Source organism: Ziziphus jujuba, chromosome 6 (assembly GCF_031755915.1).
Source record: "Ziziphus jujuba cultivar Dongzao chromosome 6, ASM3175591v1".
NCBI lineage: Eukaryota > Viridiplantae > Streptophyta > Magnoliopsida > Rosales > Rhamnaceae > Ziziphus > Ziziphus jujuba.
This window is the reverse complement of record NC_083384.1, coordinates 9,078,990-9,096,332: the sequence shown is the minus strand read 5'-3', so window position 1 is coordinate 9,096,332 and position 17,343 is coordinate 9,078,990. Positions and strand designations below refer to the sequence as shown.

The following is a 17,343-nucleotide window of genomic DNA, read 5'->3' as shown; positions in this document are numbered from 1 at the left end:
ATATACCAGTGCGGCAAACCAACTTTCGCGAAGTATTTTACAAAGTTTTTTGTTTTCTTATTCCTGGCTTTGCCCATGATTTAACCATATATATGTTCTTAGGGAGATTAACATAAAGCTAGAAAAGCGTTATTATTTGTGCAAGACTTTGCTTTGGCTAATAAAATGCTCAAAAGCATCCAATGCATCTTCTGAGCTCTGTGGAAATCCATGCGCAAGTTTCCCACGTAATGCCCCTGCCTTTTTCTTAATTTCCTCATCTTCCATTATCACTTCTATTCCCCTGCTTATATCATCCTTTGTAACCATTTGTGATGAATCTTCACAAACTCTGTGTCCCACTTTCAGATGCTTTATCAGCCACTTGGCATTGTAGTATTGGTCACCCCTAAAGGGCCATGCCAATAGTGGGACCCCCAGCCCAAATGCTTCCACCGTGGAGTTCCACCCACAATGTGATAGAAATCCGCCCGTTGACGGATGGCTCAGTATCAATAATTGTGGTCCCCATCCACATATTATCAGACCCCTCTCTCCCACTTTCCTATCCAAACCGTCTGGAAAATACACCTCTTTGGTGCTACCGGGTATTCCTGACCCAGATTGGATGACCCAAATGAATGGTCGGGTTGATTCTTCCAATGCACTGGCTAACTGTGGATATTCATCCTTGCTGGGACCCACTTCACTGCCAAAAGCCACGTAGAGTACTGACCCACGTGGCTTAGCATCCAACCATTGGATCACATGCTCCTCTCTGTAGTTTGACTGGCGCTTGTGCTCTCTGATCTGACGGTCACGAATCAATGACTCTGATGATGATGAAATCCAGTACTCTTCAGGCAGTAGTGGACCAACACCCCATGCGGGCAAACCCATCTGATTCGACATGTAATCAATAAACGTACGTTCCAGATCGTCACACGTGTTGAACATCAAAGCTACCGAGCCCTCTATCTCCGGAACCCAGGGAGGACGATCACCCGGTTTAGGTGCACCACCTCTACGTGTCGGCCGGTTCGAACCCGCGGCGTGTGGACCGCCAAGTTGAAAACCGCCAGGTGGCGGGCCTTCAGGTCTTCGTTTGAGATCCAAATGCTCGAAAGCCATCTCTTCTGGTAACCCGGAAATGATCCGGAGCTCACCCGGTTTGATATCCGCGGCCTGAACCTTCCACGCGCCCCACTCCATGGCAGCGGCGCACGCTCCAAAAGTGAAAAAGCCGACCACCGGAATGTTGAATTTCCAAAATACCTCTTTGCTCCAACTCATTTGGAAGTCGATGATGGCACAGAGTGGGTGGGTCGATTCCTTGGACAACCGGCTCGCTAGGTGGGTTTCGAGGTCCTGAGAGGCTTGTTGGCGCATTGGGTCTTGACCAGGCACGGGCGGACCCGAAGACCCGGCGACATGAACGGTGCTCGTACAAGGGTTTTGGGTGAAAGAGAAGGGTATGGCAGAGGAGACGATTGAAGGAGCGACGAGGGTAGTATGGTAATTACGGGAGGTAAGGTGTTTGCAGAGTTCCATGCAAGGGTTGAGATGACCTTGCCCGGAACCTGTAACGACAAAGATCTCAACTCCCATGCTTGTTTGCTATCAGTGGAAGGTGTTTGACTGTGAATTGTGACGATTTTTCCAGTTTATTTTTTATATTTTCTTTTTCCGGAAAATAAGTATAAAGTCGTATTTATATATTTATAATAAAATATATTATCTTGGCCACGTGTAAGGCTGTTAACACTTCCCAATCTGTTCTCTCTCTGTTTAACACTCGCTTTCTTACACACACAGTGGAAGGAGAGGTTTCGAATAAGAATGCCATTATCAGACACCGCAATTGCTTCAAAGCTGCCCGGTGCTATCCCTTCCCTTCCAACTCACAAGGTACCAATCTCATGTCAGTTCGATTGTTTATATTTATATTTTGATCAAATTGCTGATATTTGTTTTTCATAGTACTATTTTTCTGAGACTGCTTGGTTAATGTCAAAAACTGCAGGCCGCTAAGGTAGAAAATTTAGCATTGAAGAAATGTTGGAAGACTGCTGAATTCAGGGTCTCTAGAAATCTCAAATGGGTTTGTAATTCAGGTAGTGGGGATGACAGCGGTTCAGTGGAATTAGATGTCCCATTTCCCAGAGACTATGATGAGCTTCTTGAACAAGTAAAGCTTTATATTCCATTTATAGTAATGAATTTGTATTTATGATTCTAAAGCATGAAAAAGAACTTTCATTTTTGTTGCAAGAATCGAAATTGAATGAAATTTGGACTGTTTTAGGTTCCATTAGATAAGATGAATGAATCTTTTTGCATATTCAACTTTGAATGAAGGAAATTGTTGTCAAATAACTCTGCCTCTCTCTCACAGTTACATTTTGAGTATCACTTGATTTTGTTAGGAATTTATGTGCCTTTGTTACAAGTCTAGCTGCTTATAAAATTGACAGGCCAGAAAAGCAACAACATTGGCTTTGAAAGGTGAAAAACAGTTGATGGTGAGTCATTATTGAGTAGCCTGGTATACTTAACAATGTAAGAAAACATGAAGTGTTATGCATAGAGTTTTTTACTGGAAAGTCCCTCATTACAGGAGATTGAGTTCCCAACTGCTGGACTTAATTCTGTACCAGGTTCTCCACTTGCATTGTGATTTATGTCTTCATATTCGTTTTCAACTTATGTTGTATATATGTTATTGATATAACATTGACCAGGTGATGGGGAAGGAGGAATAGAAATGACTGGAAGTATGCAGTTGATTCGTGAATTCTGTGATGGCTTCATAAATCCGGAAAAAGCAGCACGGACTAGAATAGTAATGTCCTTGATCTATAACAGTATTCATCCCTCCTATTCCCTTTCATATCTTCAGTATTTTTATACATACACATAAAAACAAGGGCCACAAATGCAAAATCTTAGAATCTAAGTACCGATTAGATTAAACTGCTCTGAAGGAAATTAGGTTATATTGTGAATAGAAAATTTGATGGGATAGTTTATCCTTCCAGTTACAGACTCGGTGAAGCTAATTGTTTTGGCTGTCAAGTAAAGTTGAGAGCTTCATGGAGTTAGATCATGAAATTGTTTTAGGCTGGACTTTTTGTGTACTGTATAATTCTTTTATGGGTGTTTTGCCATCACGGTATCTGTTTTCCTATTCAACATTCAAACAGTTCCCAGATTAAGCTTAACATTACACCATAATTTGTGAGAATTTGTTGACATGGGGAATTCTTCAAGGGTATTGTCTTGTGTGAAGAGTAAGACTATGCATTTTCTCAAATTTGACTGTATGCTATATATATTTCCAATCATCCGCAGTTGCACCTTTGCAATTTGGTGATCTGCCATGGGCTGGTTCTTAGCACTAAGGTTTTGCCTCATATTAGTCTCGTATATACTACTGGCTTCATACTCACTAGTTTTTTCAATGTCATTTCTGTTTATGTTTTTCTGTTTGGTTTGTATTTATCAAATAATATTTTTGTTCTTCCTTGTTGCTCTTCCATTTTAAGTCTGTAACTTATGATCATCCTTTCCATGAAACATACAGTTTTTACCCGAAGCCAATGAAGTTCAATTTGCTAGACAATCAGCTTTTGAGGGAGCTTCATTTAAGTTGGACTACTTGACAAAGCCATCATTTTTCGAAGATTTTGGTTTTGTTGAAAAAGTCAAAATGACCGACCGTGTGAAGGCAGAAGATGAGCTATTCCTTGTTGGGTATCCTTATTTTAATGTCAATGGTAGTTTCAAATATATCCTGTCTTCTATTTTATTACAAGCACAATATGCTTTTGACATCTCTTCTTATCTCGCGATTCAGAAATGCTTGTAGTTGAAGAACTTTACAAAGATGCTGTCGTGAACACTGATCGGAAACTAATTATATTCAATGGGGAACTTGATCGTATAAGATCTGGCTGTATCCTTTTCCAATTTTCCAACATCTATATATGCAGGCCCATCTCTATAATTTTCTTGCTTGTTGGCAAAATGTAGATGCTACTTAAGATTGTTAATGTATTCTTCATTGTTAATATTAGAAGTTAATAAATATTGAAATATTTCCATTATGAATGTACCAATATGACTGTTATAACGAATTTCTGAATATTTTTAAATGATGATAGTTGCTAGATGTCCTTCGGTGTTAATGTATTCCAGTTCAATATTTATATTTGATTAAGATTACACTGTTCTTCTTCTAACCCATAACCGACTTTAGAAACTATTGAAACAATAAGTTCTATACTTTTGGTTGACAAAGGTTTTTTTAATTCTTTAATGAAATAAGATTATCCGCCATTCTTCTACCCAAAGCTGGCTGCACTTACCAAGACCCTATTCCCAAAGATGGAGACTGTATACTATATCCACAATTTTAAGGGACGCAATGGTGGAACCCTTTTCAGGTTTGCTTGCTATTTGCTCACTATTTTCCAAATCTATCCAAATTAGTAATAACTGTCTGCTATTTGGGGTAAAATTTAACGCCTAGTAGATAATTTCTTACATCTTCTTATGATTTTACTGGTAACATTCAGGTGCTACCCAGGTCCATGGAAAGTCCTTAGAAAAGTGAGGAATCGATACATTTGTTTGCATCAGCAAGAAGCTATGCCTTCCCTTAAGGAAGTTGCATTGGATATTCTTCCATCAGCTTGAGATTCTTTTACTCAAAGCCATCTGGTGAGCAATATCAATTCATACTACTGTAAAGTTAGGCTAATTCATTATGACTTATTAATCTATTATTTTTCTCCCATTTTGCACAAATAATCTTAGTCTTAGGTACCTCTTTAAAACTCTTTTCTCTGTCTTTTCTTGGTCTCATTTTCTGTGTTATGACGTTAATATCTCACAAATTTATTGACTAATTTCTAGTAAAAGCCTGGTATGCCAGCTTTGTCTGGGGAAGGTTGTAATTCAGAAGACAAATTTGAACCGTTGTATAATAATAATAATATTATTATTATTATTCCCCCCCCCCCCCCCCCCCCCCCCCCCCCCCAATGCTGAGCTTTTCCCCAATTTTTCTTTTCATACTATCTTTCTACTATAGCAATATAATCTTCAAGAATGCAACATCATTTGGAGAATCGAGATCAAAACTATCATCAACTCACTCCAAATTTTCACTGATATAAAAATGGAAACTATACACTAATTCACTTGAAAACACATAAAAGGTAAAAACCATACATAACCAAACTATATTTAAAACTATGATGAGCAAGGTTGCTTAAAATATCTCATGCTAGTTTTTGAATTGATAAATACCATGGTATGCATGCATTATGCATCGAGCAGGTGGAACGTACTAATTTTGATCTGGTCTGGGCTTCAATTTTGGTGACTTGTGTCCGGTGGTTTTTGTTATACAGGTCTATGTTGTCTAGATTTCTTTAGAAGCTTACACACGGGACAAGACCTATGACTTCTTGGATGATGAACAGAGATTCTGGATGTGTATAGTCATCTCTTTGGCCACCATTAATGTTGGTAATCTCCACATTGCCATTTCCACCTTCATTGCTACTAAAGCCAACGAAATTTTTATTTGTTTTTCCAAATTGTTCAAATGATATATATATATATATATATGTACAAATATGATATATACTGCCCATTATAAGCTGGGAGATAGTTATCGGGAAAATAGTTTTCTACATAAATTTGGTTAACATTAGTAGTGAAAGTGAGAAACTTACGGTTAGATTTCGTGCTTAAGTTTGGAGAAGAGAAAAAGGAGAACAAGAAATAGGAGAATAATAAGATGATAAAGTTTTGCCTTTGAACGGGCCGTTTTTTCTTTTATCACTAAAGACCCTTTTCTTGATGATTTTGTTTACTTGGACCAAATGATGGATGAGGTTACTGTAGTTTCGGCATTGTGTATATATAGTGAGGACTTTAACCCTCTAATTTAGGGAAATTACACTTTTAAGTCATCAAATTTCAAAGGTTGCAATTTAAACCTTTAAGTTTAATTATAATGTTGTTTTAAATTCTAACATTATCGTCCCTTTGGGGATAGTTTAGCAGTAAAACCATCATTTAGTTACAACAAATACCAAATATTAAGTTATATTCTAAAACCCCATTGGAATAATTTGTTTTTCATCTATGGAATTATGTACTCAACAATTCTCATTATTTTGTTTTTTCGTAAATTTAGATTTTGTGACCTGAAAGTTAGTCCTTCAATAGGAGAAATTAGTGAACTACCCCTTTCTAGATGTATTTATTAATTAATCGAGCAAGTAATCTCCTTTTTATTTTATAAATTGATATTATTTAATGAAAATTACTATTTTTCTTTTCATTTTTTGCTTTTTCGTAAATCCAAGATTCCATTTATAAGGAACAAAGAGAATACATATTTCTTCTGCGGACAGGGTTTCATAATTTGAAGCAATAAATATTTAAATAATCCATAAAATGATTGCTTAATTATTTCATTTATGGTCTTATATATCAAGATCTTTTGTCAAGACACAATATTATTATATGATTAAACATAGCGTTTCATGTAGTCCTCAACTGTTTTATACTCGATCTCTGGATAAAGCTCAGATGCTTCAACTCCATTGTTACCGATTTCGAAATTTGCAAGACAACCTTCGTAGCAAACATGGTAGTAATGTATTAAGCCAACTTGCTCTGCATAGTTTTGCTCTTTTGAAATCAACCAAAAAAGAAGTTATAACCAAAAAAATACGTAATAAAACATTAAATTGTAATAAGAGGGATTTAATTGCTAATACGTAACAATTAATTTTGAACTCTCTCACCTTTAAGAGTAGCCAGAAACTCATCTTTGGAAATGGAAGATTTCTTCAACTCTTTACCAATTAGCTTCTCCCAAACTTGAACAACTTCTTTCTGAGATAGAATGTTTTTGGGGGGTCTAATATACAAAGTCTTGTTAAGGGTTCGAGGATCATCTATGGCTTTGATTGTGTACATAGGCTATATCATCTTCATCAACATATATTGCTGTCCAAAGAAAAGAAAAAAAAAAAAAATTACTTTTCTTTTTTGTTATTTTTTTATGGCAGATTAATCAATGCTAAAGTTAATGGTACGCATACTCCATAAGTTCCTAACTCTCTCTTATTTTTGGCTGACCCCTATGCCCCCCCACCCCAGCGACTCGAAATCGCGCATCTCTGGCACATCTCCTTTTTTAATAAATGGCATTCAATTATGATCTGGTACACCACCGTTTCACTTAAGATTTTCTCCTCTTCTACACGCATGTAAGAGTCCACATGAATACTAACTTTTTTTTTTTTTTGGGTGGTAATTGAAAAACACATAGAGTGTTTATATTGCTCTAGATCTTTACAATACCTTTTTGATTGCCATCTCCAAGCAAAACGACAGAATCTCTAGAGGGAAGAATACTACCCGGTTGACACAAACCACCAAGGAAGTAACCAGCAAAGCAATTTGCAGAAACATATGTGAAAGGGATTTGAGCTTCTTCAATGGCTTTCCTCACTACCATTTTGTCATCAAATGTTATTCTTCCTGGTTCTAATGCATTCTCCATTCTTGCTGGATCTGTCCCAAACTCAGATGGCAAAAATCTCTATAATATAAAACCAACATCATTCATTATTATTAATATTACTCATCAGAAATACATATTTCAGTTAATAATTCACACACATGCATACACATATGATATATATACACATAAATGAAGAGTTTTAGCTAGATTTTTCATTCAAAAACCAAAATTCATTTATGCGTTTTTATTTTTATTTTTATTTTTATTTTTGTATCATGTTTAATTTATATACCTTAATATTTCCTGCTTCTTTGATAACATCAACAAGCTTGAGTTGAAGGAGGATATGATGGCTCCGGATGTGGACCCCAGAAATGGCACAAATAACAACATCAACAAGTTTAACGGCATTGACAAGGCTCTGGTGGTCATTGAAAGAGCCAGAAACCAGATGAGCACCTTGCATTTTGAACTCCAAAAGCATCTGAACTTTCTCAATATCAACTCCGATCTCCGGCCTATGCAGGACATAAGTTTCATGACCCTGAGCCAAACTTGCCTTCACCAACCTCTTCCCCAAGTACCCAGTTCCTCCTATAACCAGCACTTTGCTTTTCACCATTTTTCTCACTCTCTCTTTATTAAATTCTCAATGCTATATCTTCAATCGTTGTGGTTAGCTTTTGATTTATATACAAATAGTGAAGAAGTTGCACCTCCCTTCTTACCAATATATGGCAACATTTAATGTCACACGACTATTATAAATTAATTAAATGCCAATGGCCGCTAAACCATTAAATTTAATAACTTAGAAATGAAAGGTTAGGATTAAAGTATTAGCAAGGGGTAATAGTCCTCGGAAAGTCATGTGAATGGTGTTGTACTAATTGGCTATTAGATTAAATAATAATTCTATCATATGGATATTTGTATTTTTTTTAACTATAGATATTCTCAAAAAAAATAATTTAAAAAAAATTATTGATAGTTTTTTTAAAAATTATTAATTTTAAAAATGTTCCGTGTTAAAAAATTATAAATATCTACACTATTAAATAAAAATTTGGATTAAATATGTTAAAAAATAGATGATTAAGATTATAAGTCAAATATTGACAAGCATGGGAGAAAAGAGAGGATTCTAGTCCAAATTAAAATGAATATTCATCAACATTTTCTTCAGCTTCAATAATAGGTTTCTACAAGCTTGGTCGTTTTTGCTTTGCTTCGTAATGCTAATTGCTTGTTATATAATCAATTGGTGTGGAATTTTTTTTCTAGTTTTTTAGGTTGGGAGGTAGGTAAGCCAACACCGTCCCTCGTCTGGTTTAGACATTGCTTTATCTTTGAAATGAAGTAAATTTTTTATATTTGGATATGACAATGAAAGTGATAAATTTTTTATATTTGGATATGACAATGAAAGTGATTTTTTCATTTCCTTTGCATTGAATTTTACCGCGTAGTCTTGGTTATGGCTGAATTATAAGTACTTGCATATCCACCCAAAAGTCAAATATTGATGTCTATGTTTCATGTTTGGTTCGGTCTTGGTGCCCAAAAAGTCAGATTCTGGTTCACTCTTCGTGAATTTGAAAACAATTAGTGGAAATTTGGAAGCAGTTTTGCTTGCTCAAACTAACACAATTTCCTTGTCTCTCAAAGTTCCACAAACAATTTTCAGGTACCTCTAAAAAAAAAAAAAAAAAAAAAAGAGTAATAGACAAATATATACTATTGTTAGCCTTGACAGATTTTCCATTCAGATTTTGTCAAAGCTTTGATCATCATCTAGGCAAAGGTTAGCAAAAGTTCGCAAAATATTTCTTTTTTCACTTGGGAAATAGCCTAATAGCAAAACCATGGTTTGAATCCCGTACTCTTGAACCAATCTAACTATTAATTAAGCTAGCCATTACATTTTTTTTTTCAATCAAAAAAAGGGAAAAAAAGAAAAGAAAAGAAAGAATATTAAACTATTAATAAATAATTAGGCATTTTGGGTTGGGCCCGTAAACAAAGTTTGTGTGTTCATCGTTGGAGATGTTCTTTTCTAGCCGGATACACACTCCTGTCCTCCATCTCTATCATTTTACTAAAATAGCCTTTCTTCTTTTGGCATTTTGATAGCCCGGCATCTTTAGATGGCAGACAGACACCAGCAGGTTTTCATAAATTAAAATAAAAAGGAAGGGTATTTATGTAAATTGATAATTATTGAACTATATACAGTCAAGTTGAGGGTATAAACAGAAGGTGATAAAGCCCAAAGGCCCAGTAATGGGATGTAGTCAGCTAAAAGGAGTCGCTTAAACCTCTCATCTGCAGTTGAAATCTCAAGCGAGCAGAGTGAGGCGGCCATCGGCTGCGGCGAAGAAGAAGAAGAAGAAGAAGAAGAGGAAAAAATGGAGGTGAATTTGGGGAAGCTTGCGTTCGACATAGATTTTCATCCATCGGAGCACCTGATTAGTGCGGGGCTCATCAATGGCGACCTTCTTCTGTATATTTCTTTCTTCTATTTTTGTTTTTTTTTTCATGGCTTGCTTTCAATGGTCGTGTTATTGATGGAGCTGTTTTTTGTTTTTCTTCCAGATACCGATACAGTGCTGATTCATTGCCTCAGAGGTTCTTCTTCAACCGTAACATTGTATTTCTCTTTGTGTGCCATTTCATGCGCTTTGTTTTCCTTAAAATTTTTGTGGCTTCATATTAGGCTTTTGGAAGTCCATGTCCACACTGAATCTTGCAGAGCCGTTCGATTCATCAACAATGGTCGTGGTAAATTTTGCTACTTCTAATTTTTGTTTTTATTTTGCTCTATATATATTTTACATTTTTTAAGTGGATTAATGGAAAATTATTGAACGGCTTCTGATAATTGATATCAAAATGATGCATGTAAAAATTAGCAATTGTGACGGGTTCTCCAGACTGCTCAATTCTTGCAACAGATGTGGAAACTGGTTCTGCTATTGCACGTCTTGAAGATGCTCATGGGTGGGTTTTAGAAATAATTCTCCTGGGGTTTTCGTGCCTCTGGAAATTCATTTAGTGTTTAGTAACATAATCAATTGCTTAAGTGTTGAACTTGTTATCAATACAGGGATGCAGTCAACAGAATAATCAACTTGACAGAGTCTACCATAGCTTCTGGAGATGATGGGGGTTGCATTAAGGTAGCTGCCTTCTCTCTGTTAATCTTTGCATCTGTCTCTTTACTCATCTTTTCTAAGTTTTTCATGTTATAGGCTTTTAGCTTTTAACGAATTTTCATCTTTTATCCATTTGTGCTTCTTTCCATAATTGGCTTTATATTCCCTTTTATTATTCAAATTCAGAAGTAGAACTTTGAAACTGAAAAAAAAAAAAAAAAAAATCATATTTTTGATACCATTAATGAATTACAAAACTATGCACATTAGTCGCGGTCTTCTTGGTGGTGAAAAACACCAAAAGAATAGTGGATTGTTGCCTGGTCAACCAATGTTATGAGTTGGAACTTAGTTTAACAAAGATACAGATGGTAGTGTATTGCTGTTCCACCGCCTGAAATAGAATGTAGCTTTAGTAATCCAAACAATTAAGATAGAAAAAAAGAAAAGAAAAAAGGGAGGGTCAACTCATTGTCTATATATAATAGAGACAGTCGGTCTTTTAACTATAATTTATACTCCCTTGCTTGACCATCTTGCTATTCATGTGTGTTGACGGATGTGGTTGAATGATAAAATTGGACCTTATAATGTATAAATAAAGATTCAATCAAGTAATCTCTTAGTCTGCAAGACTTATTATTCAGCATGGTTGCAGGTCTGGGATACAAGACAGCGTTCTTGCTGTAATACTTTTCAAGCTCACGAAGATTATATTTCAGATATGACCCTTGCATCTGATTCCATGAAGCTGGTGGGAACAAGGTAGTTAGTGATAGAATTTGTTTTTTTTTTTTCCTTAAATTCTTTATCGATCAACTTTATCAGCATTGATTTGAGTGTATGGCCTTTTTTCTTTAATCTCATGCTTTTGATATTTGGGTTGTACAGTGGAGATGGGACTCTATCTGTTTGCAATCTTCGAAGAAATAAGGCAAGCCTTTTCTTTTCTAATATAGCTTTTAAAGTGGCTAAATTCTTTATGAATCACTTGACCTGCATCTGCTTGTGTTCTTGTGGTGGCCAACCTAAATTTTAGGTTTTATTGATTAGTTCTGTGTTTATGGACAGATCCAAGCTCAATCTGAGTATTCAGAAGATGAGCTACTCTCAGTTGTTATCATGAAGGTAGAAGCATTCTATTAATCAAATTATCTTGCTTAGTTGTTAGGTACATTATGTTGTTTCTTTTGGTAATGTTATTATACACAATACATAACTTATTTTCCTTGTTAGCCATTTAATCTGCTGACATATTTTGCATATGAAAAAAATATTTACTGGCATATTTTCTTTGGACCATGGTGTTAGAGTTTAGATGGTAGATGGGGTCATTCATTTTACTTATATTTTATTGTTGATTTTGAACTCAACCTGATTTCCTGGCTCTTCTAATAAGTATGGAAGAGGAAATAGAAAAATGATTTTTAAACATTGTAGTCTGTACAAAGGAATTGAATTACAAGGGAATCACTAAATTGCCTGAAATTAGATAATTTGAAATCCAAGTTTATATTTCATATGTTAAAGATTGTTCTTTTTAATGATATATCTATTCTTTTCTTTGTTTCATTCTCTTATATCTTCGGTGATCAGAATGGTCGCAAAGTTGTTTGTGGATCACAATCTGGAACTTTATTACTATATTCATGGGGACATTTTAATGATTGCAGGTATTACATTTAACATGTGGTATAACTTTTTAGTACAACAAAAGGTTTTCTCTATTGGTTTATTCTTGTCCGTCTGTCTCTAGCTTCACTGATCCTTGCTAGATGACCTTTTTTTTTTTTTTTTTTTCTTCCAGTGATCGCTTTATTGATCTCTCTCCAAACTGTGTTGATGCTTTGCTGAAGGTAAGTACCAAGTACACTAGTATTTCATCATCTTTCTACTTTTCTATGATTTGCTTAATTTGTGCATTTTAATTTGGTGTGTTAGCTTGATGAAGATAGGATTATAACTGGATCTGAGAATGGACTCATTAGGTAAGAAGTTGTTAGCATTGAAATTTTTGAATAATGGAACTTTGTAATTTCTTGTTTATTGGGTTTGCAACTAATTTACTTACGTCAATGTATGGTTTAGCCTGGTAGGCATATTACCCAACAGAATTATTCAACCAATTGCAGAGCATTCAGAGTATCCTGTCGAGCGCCTTGGTAATAAATCATTTTTATCTACAACTGCATTTTAGATCACTTTTACTTATGTCCTTATCTATATAATTGTTGCTTTTAAAGCTTCTGTGTTCTGCCTGTTCTGATGTTCCACGTGCAGTTTCTAAAACAAGCATGTTTAACACTTTTTGTTTTTTGTTTCATTTGTAGCTTTTTCCCATGATAAAAAGTTTCTGGGCAGCATAGCACATGATCAAATGTTGAAGGTTTCTCTCTCTCTCTCTCTCTCTCTCTCTCTCTTACAGAAACACACACACACACACACACACTCGCAATCACATAATATTATTCATGAAAGTGACTTCTGATACGTAATGACATCTATATGCTTTCTATTGCTGCTAGTGACAATGGTTCATGAATGAAAACCCTTGTACACAGGAAGTTATTGATTAGATATGCCTTTGCATAAGTCATCATACACCATGAACTGTGAAGAAGTTTCTATGTATAAGTTTCTTTTTATGGTTTTATTACTCTACATGCACTAGTTTTTATTCCATACTTTAGATTTATTTATATATTTTGTAGCTTAAGCATTGTAATTGTAGATGTTGTAGCAGCTTCAATTATCAGTATCATGTCTCGACTCTCTTTCATCAAATTCATGCAGATATGGGATTTGGATGATTTATTGCAAGATTCTGGTCGCACTCTAAAGAGGCAAACTGCTGTAGAAGACAGTGATAGTGATGGAATGGATTTGGATATCAATACTCCAAAATCAAATAAAGGTATTTTACTTTGCGTTAGAATTTTGAAATAATTTGTTGAACAAAGGAAGAATTTATAACAAAGATACTGAGAGAGGAAAAGAGACCGATAAGCAGTTGTGCACAAGAAACATATCAACAATAATGGAAATTGTAAACGCTCAAAAATGTAAAAATAGGTTCATGACAAACATGTAATCAGATATTCTGTAGTTAATTGTGAAATATATGATAGAGAAAAATTCAGATGCTATTAAAAAATAGTTTATAGCAATGTCCCGACTATTTTTAACCAGTATTGAGAAATCTATGTAATATTTATGCTATCACTTTTGCAGGGACGAAAAGACAAAGTGCAAGCAAGGGACTTGGACTTAATAGTTCAAATGATTTTTTCGCAGATTTATAGAGATGGTGGAACATGTATATCATATTTATTTTCTATCACTGGAATTGCGTCCAGTGTTTGTTGATCTTATGTCAAGAGCATTGCAAAATCAATTTTGTTATCTATATTCTCTCTTTGATTGTTTTAATTTGGAAGAGATATATCAAACTTAATATAATTTCGTTTTCTTTTTGGTCAAGTTTTTATATTCTTATAATGCAAAGAATGATGCGTAAATAAAAGCAATGTGATCCTCAAATCTTCTCAATGAAAGAAGCAAAGCTAAGAAGCTCGAAAATCCTCATCCGAAATGGATGCAAGACTATTCTTGGGATAAAAATGTACATATTTGTTTGGTGAATATGATGGAGAGCTGCTTTTCAAAATTTATAAAATCTTTTATTATCGATAGTATGCCATACATACCCTTTTTCAAGTATGTAATGCCATAGATACCTACTTGTAAATCAATCTTATTTACCATTTTATTTTTACCAATTACTATAGCAAATCATGCGGGAATAGATTCTGAGTTTGTATATTGTTTCGTCTATCCATTCAAAAGCTAACTTTTCTGTATATGCTTTCACTTATCCAACTCCAAGGCTCAACAAGAAAACGGAAAAAAATAAAAATAAAAAATAAAAAACACCTTATATATAATTCAATTTATATTGCCTTTTCAACCATACGATAGAAAATACTATTTGCAACCTTCCATCTTTTCATCCAAATCAATCAAAATATTGACCCTGAAAAAGATTGGATCCGTTTCTTGGGATTTGATCTTGAGAAGCTGTCCTTTTATGGAGATTTTCTATCTCATTGGTTGTGGCTGCATAGAAACTGTTACTTTGGATTCTAATGCTCAACTCAAATGTCAGGACCCGTCTAAAATTCTTCACCGGAATCCTAGACAAGTTTTGATACCAGAAAAATCCTACCGGACCCTTCAATGGAAAATCCGGCAGAACCTCCCCTAAGAGTTGGACTTACCACAATTTCCTGCAATGAAAACATACTTCTATATTTATTTCCTTATTCCTCCCACAATACAACAAGTTGATTCCACAAATTTACAGCACTCCAAAAGAATAACAGTAACTCAGTGCATAAATAATACATAAATGTCCGAGACAGTATACAGAGCTTCATGAAGTACTACTAAGTATAGAATACAACATGGATGAAAGAAATATTACAATTTCAATAAATGAAGAACAGGGTACTTCTCGAACTAAGACAGCGATGAAGATCAAGTTTGCTCCGGATGAATACCGACAAACTTGGTACCTAGAGGAACGGAATTTAAAAATATGAGATTCTAATCATCTCAGTGAGTGACCCTATCTACTGTACAATTATAATACCACGATAATTAGGTAGATAAATAATAATTAATTGGAAATAATAATTTCTCTCAAAACCCTTACAATTCTCTCGGTTGGAAAAGTTCCCCTTTTAAAACATTTTCACCAAAACCCTTTATTCGTATTCCCCGAAAACCAAGACATCAATTTATTCAACTAAATATCAAATAAAATATAATAAGTCAAGCATCCAAAATTTATAATTAAAAGAAATTAATTTATTGAATAATTAAGTAAAGGGAAAATTAAACCAATTTAAAATCCCCATTCAAATAAATACCAAAAACAGTATTAATTATATTCTTAATTCCAATACAATTTCAAAATATTTATTTTAAAATCCCAGTTCTGAAAATCACTTGATGCACCCACTATATACCAGTGGCGCCAATAGTACCCAGCGTCCCAAGGTACCGCCAGACAGGAGATTATAGAGAGAAACCGGCATACGGTCGCGTGGTGTCCCACAGCGCCGCTGCAAACAGGTGTCCCGGCCATGGAGGGGCGGCCTACCCTCATCCGATGGCAAACACAGGACAATCCCATAAAATCACCTGCGCGCTACTCACACCCACCTGCGCGCTAATCACATCCATGTGCACATTAACCATATTACATATAAACAGAACACCAGTACGTGTATGGTGCATCTAAAAATCATAAATCAATACATCTCAAAATTTCAAATTTCCCATAAATATACCGGGTTTATCCCATCCAATTAAACCCGTAATTTTGCACAATTCCTTTATAATCATCGTCATAAATTCATCGCATTAATTCCATAATTTTCAAATCCACCAGCTCTCAAATCCACTAATTTAAATATTCAAATTTTTCCAATAGCATAAATATTTTTGAAATATAATAAATTAAATCACATAACATTCCATGGGCATACTTATAAAAATTGAAGTCACCAACATAAACAAATATTTTCCTTGAAATATTTGAAAATCAAATCATGCCCAAAATAATGTTAAAACCACAAGAATTTCATATATAATTGAATTCCACAATTCTCAATACCATAAAATAATTTTCACATGGCATAAATTTATATAATGCATATTTTCTTTAATCAAATAAATCCACCAATAATTTCCACAATAAATCAATTAAATATTTGACACATAGAATATAAATTTCAAATATCCAATTCACACAAAATATTCACAAATTTAATTCCCGAAATTAATTTGAAGGTGGGTCACTCACCTTAAGCACGTATCTCAATCAAGATCCTCCGCAGGATCGACTCCACTACTCGCACGTGCACTTAAAACATCCACAATACACCAAACCAAATATATTAATATTTTAATCGGATAACTCCCAAATGGATACCCGGGGAGCGAACATAAACGACAACCAAAGTTGATGAGTAATATATCAAATCGAAGCTTGAGCGACGAGGATTACAAATCCGGTCTTACTTCCCGGAGATCAGACCGGCGGTGGCCGGAATTTCGCCGGAAAGCTTTTGGGATTCAACTCTTCGATCCTCTCAATCTATCGCGAATTGGCGAAAAAGGACCCCAGATTTGGATTCAGGAGGTCGGAATCAGTGGAGAGGGACCGGCGGTGCAACTGGGTACTCGCCGGAACAATGATTTTCGGTGAGCCGTCGCGGTCACCGGCAATCGTCGCCGGCGGCGGCGCGTGTGGTGGCCAATGGCTGAGATTTTTGGGGGTTTTGTAGATCAAGGGGAGAGGGTTCCAACGGGACCGGCGGTGAGGCAAATGGAGGCCGGACGGCGAAGAAATCGGGGTTTGAAGGTTTTCGGTGCCTTGCCGAAAAATGCTCCGATCCCGGCGCGTCGGAGGTCCGGTGGCCGTGAAATTTGGTGGGCTGGTCGGAAATGAGGAGGTGGTGAGGGGTGGCTGGCGCGTGTGGCCTGAAAATGGCCGGAAAGGGGTCAAACGGCGGTGGCAGGCGGTGGAGGGGAAAATCGCCATCGAGCTTTGCCGGCTCGATCTGGGCGCGTCCGGCGACCGACGGTAGT

The 17,343-nt window shown here is 35.6% G+C and overlaps 4 protein-coding genes across 5 annotated transcripts; 2 read left to right on the top strand and 2 right to left on the bottom strand.

The window, feature by feature from the left end:
• Positions 1-132: 132 nt before the first annotated feature.
• LOC107434385 (UDP-glycosyltransferase 89A2) lies at positions 133-1,587 on the bottom strand. Its single transcript, XM_016045850.4, has one exon. It carries the CDS (start codon positions 1,585-1,587, stop codon positions 133-135), a length of 1,455 nt encoding a protein of 484 aa, XP_015901336.3.
• LOC107434386 (protein LPA3) lies at positions 1,367-5,829 on the top strand. 2 transcript variants are annotated; one of them, XM_048464631.2, is made up of 11 exons: positions 1,367-1,507; positions 1,795-1,887; positions 2,003-2,167; positions 2,454-2,501; positions 2,597-2,636; positions 2,721-2,821; positions 3,563-3,755; positions 3,836-3,934; positions 4,307-4,424; positions 4,557-4,701; positions 5,397-5,829. In XM_048464631.2, exons 2-10 carry the CDS (start codon positions 1,819-1,821, stop codon positions 4,675-4,677), a joined length of 954 nt encoding a protein of 317 aa, XP_048320588.1. In that variant the 5' UTR covers positions 1,367-1,507; positions 1,795-1,818; the 3' UTR covers positions 4,678-4,701; positions 5,397-5,829. The 2 variants fall into 2 exon arrangements, with proteins under 2 accessions (XP_048320588.1, XP_015901338.2); XM_016045852.4 differs by having other exon boundaries at positions 1,452-1,609.
• Positions 5,830-6,412: 583 nt separating this feature from the next.
• Positions 6,413-8,290, bottom strand: LOC107430985 (bifunctional pinoresinol-lariciresinol reductase 2). The gene is given in 5 exon segments (XM_016041862.4): positions 6,413-6,690; positions 6,807-6,981; positions 6,983-7,011; positions 7,369-7,609; positions 7,824-8,290. Coding segments are annotated over 5 exon segments (939 nt in total). The 5' UTR covers positions 8,154-8,290; the 3' UTR covers positions 6,413-6,526.
• A 1,517-nt stretch (positions 8,291-9,807) lies between these two features.
• On the top strand, positions 9,808-14,166 carry LOC107430980 (WD repeat-containing protein 55). The gene is made up of 15 exons (XM_016045832.4): positions 9,808-10,034; positions 10,127-10,159; positions 10,248-10,312; positions 10,444-10,531; positions 10,638-10,710; positions 11,345-11,451; positions 11,578-11,620; positions 11,758-11,814; positions 12,283-12,359; positions 12,494-12,542; positions 12,628-12,674; positions 12,775-12,848; positions 13,017-13,072; positions 13,480-13,600; positions 13,918-14,166. The coding sequence occupies exons 1-15, from the start codon at positions 9,940-9,942 to the stop codon at positions 13,986-13,988; spliced, it is 1,056 nt and encodes a 351-aa protein (XP_015901318.3). The 5' UTR covers positions 9,808-9,939; the 3' UTR covers positions 13,989-14,166.
• Positions 14,167-17,343: the final 3,177 nt, after the last annotated feature.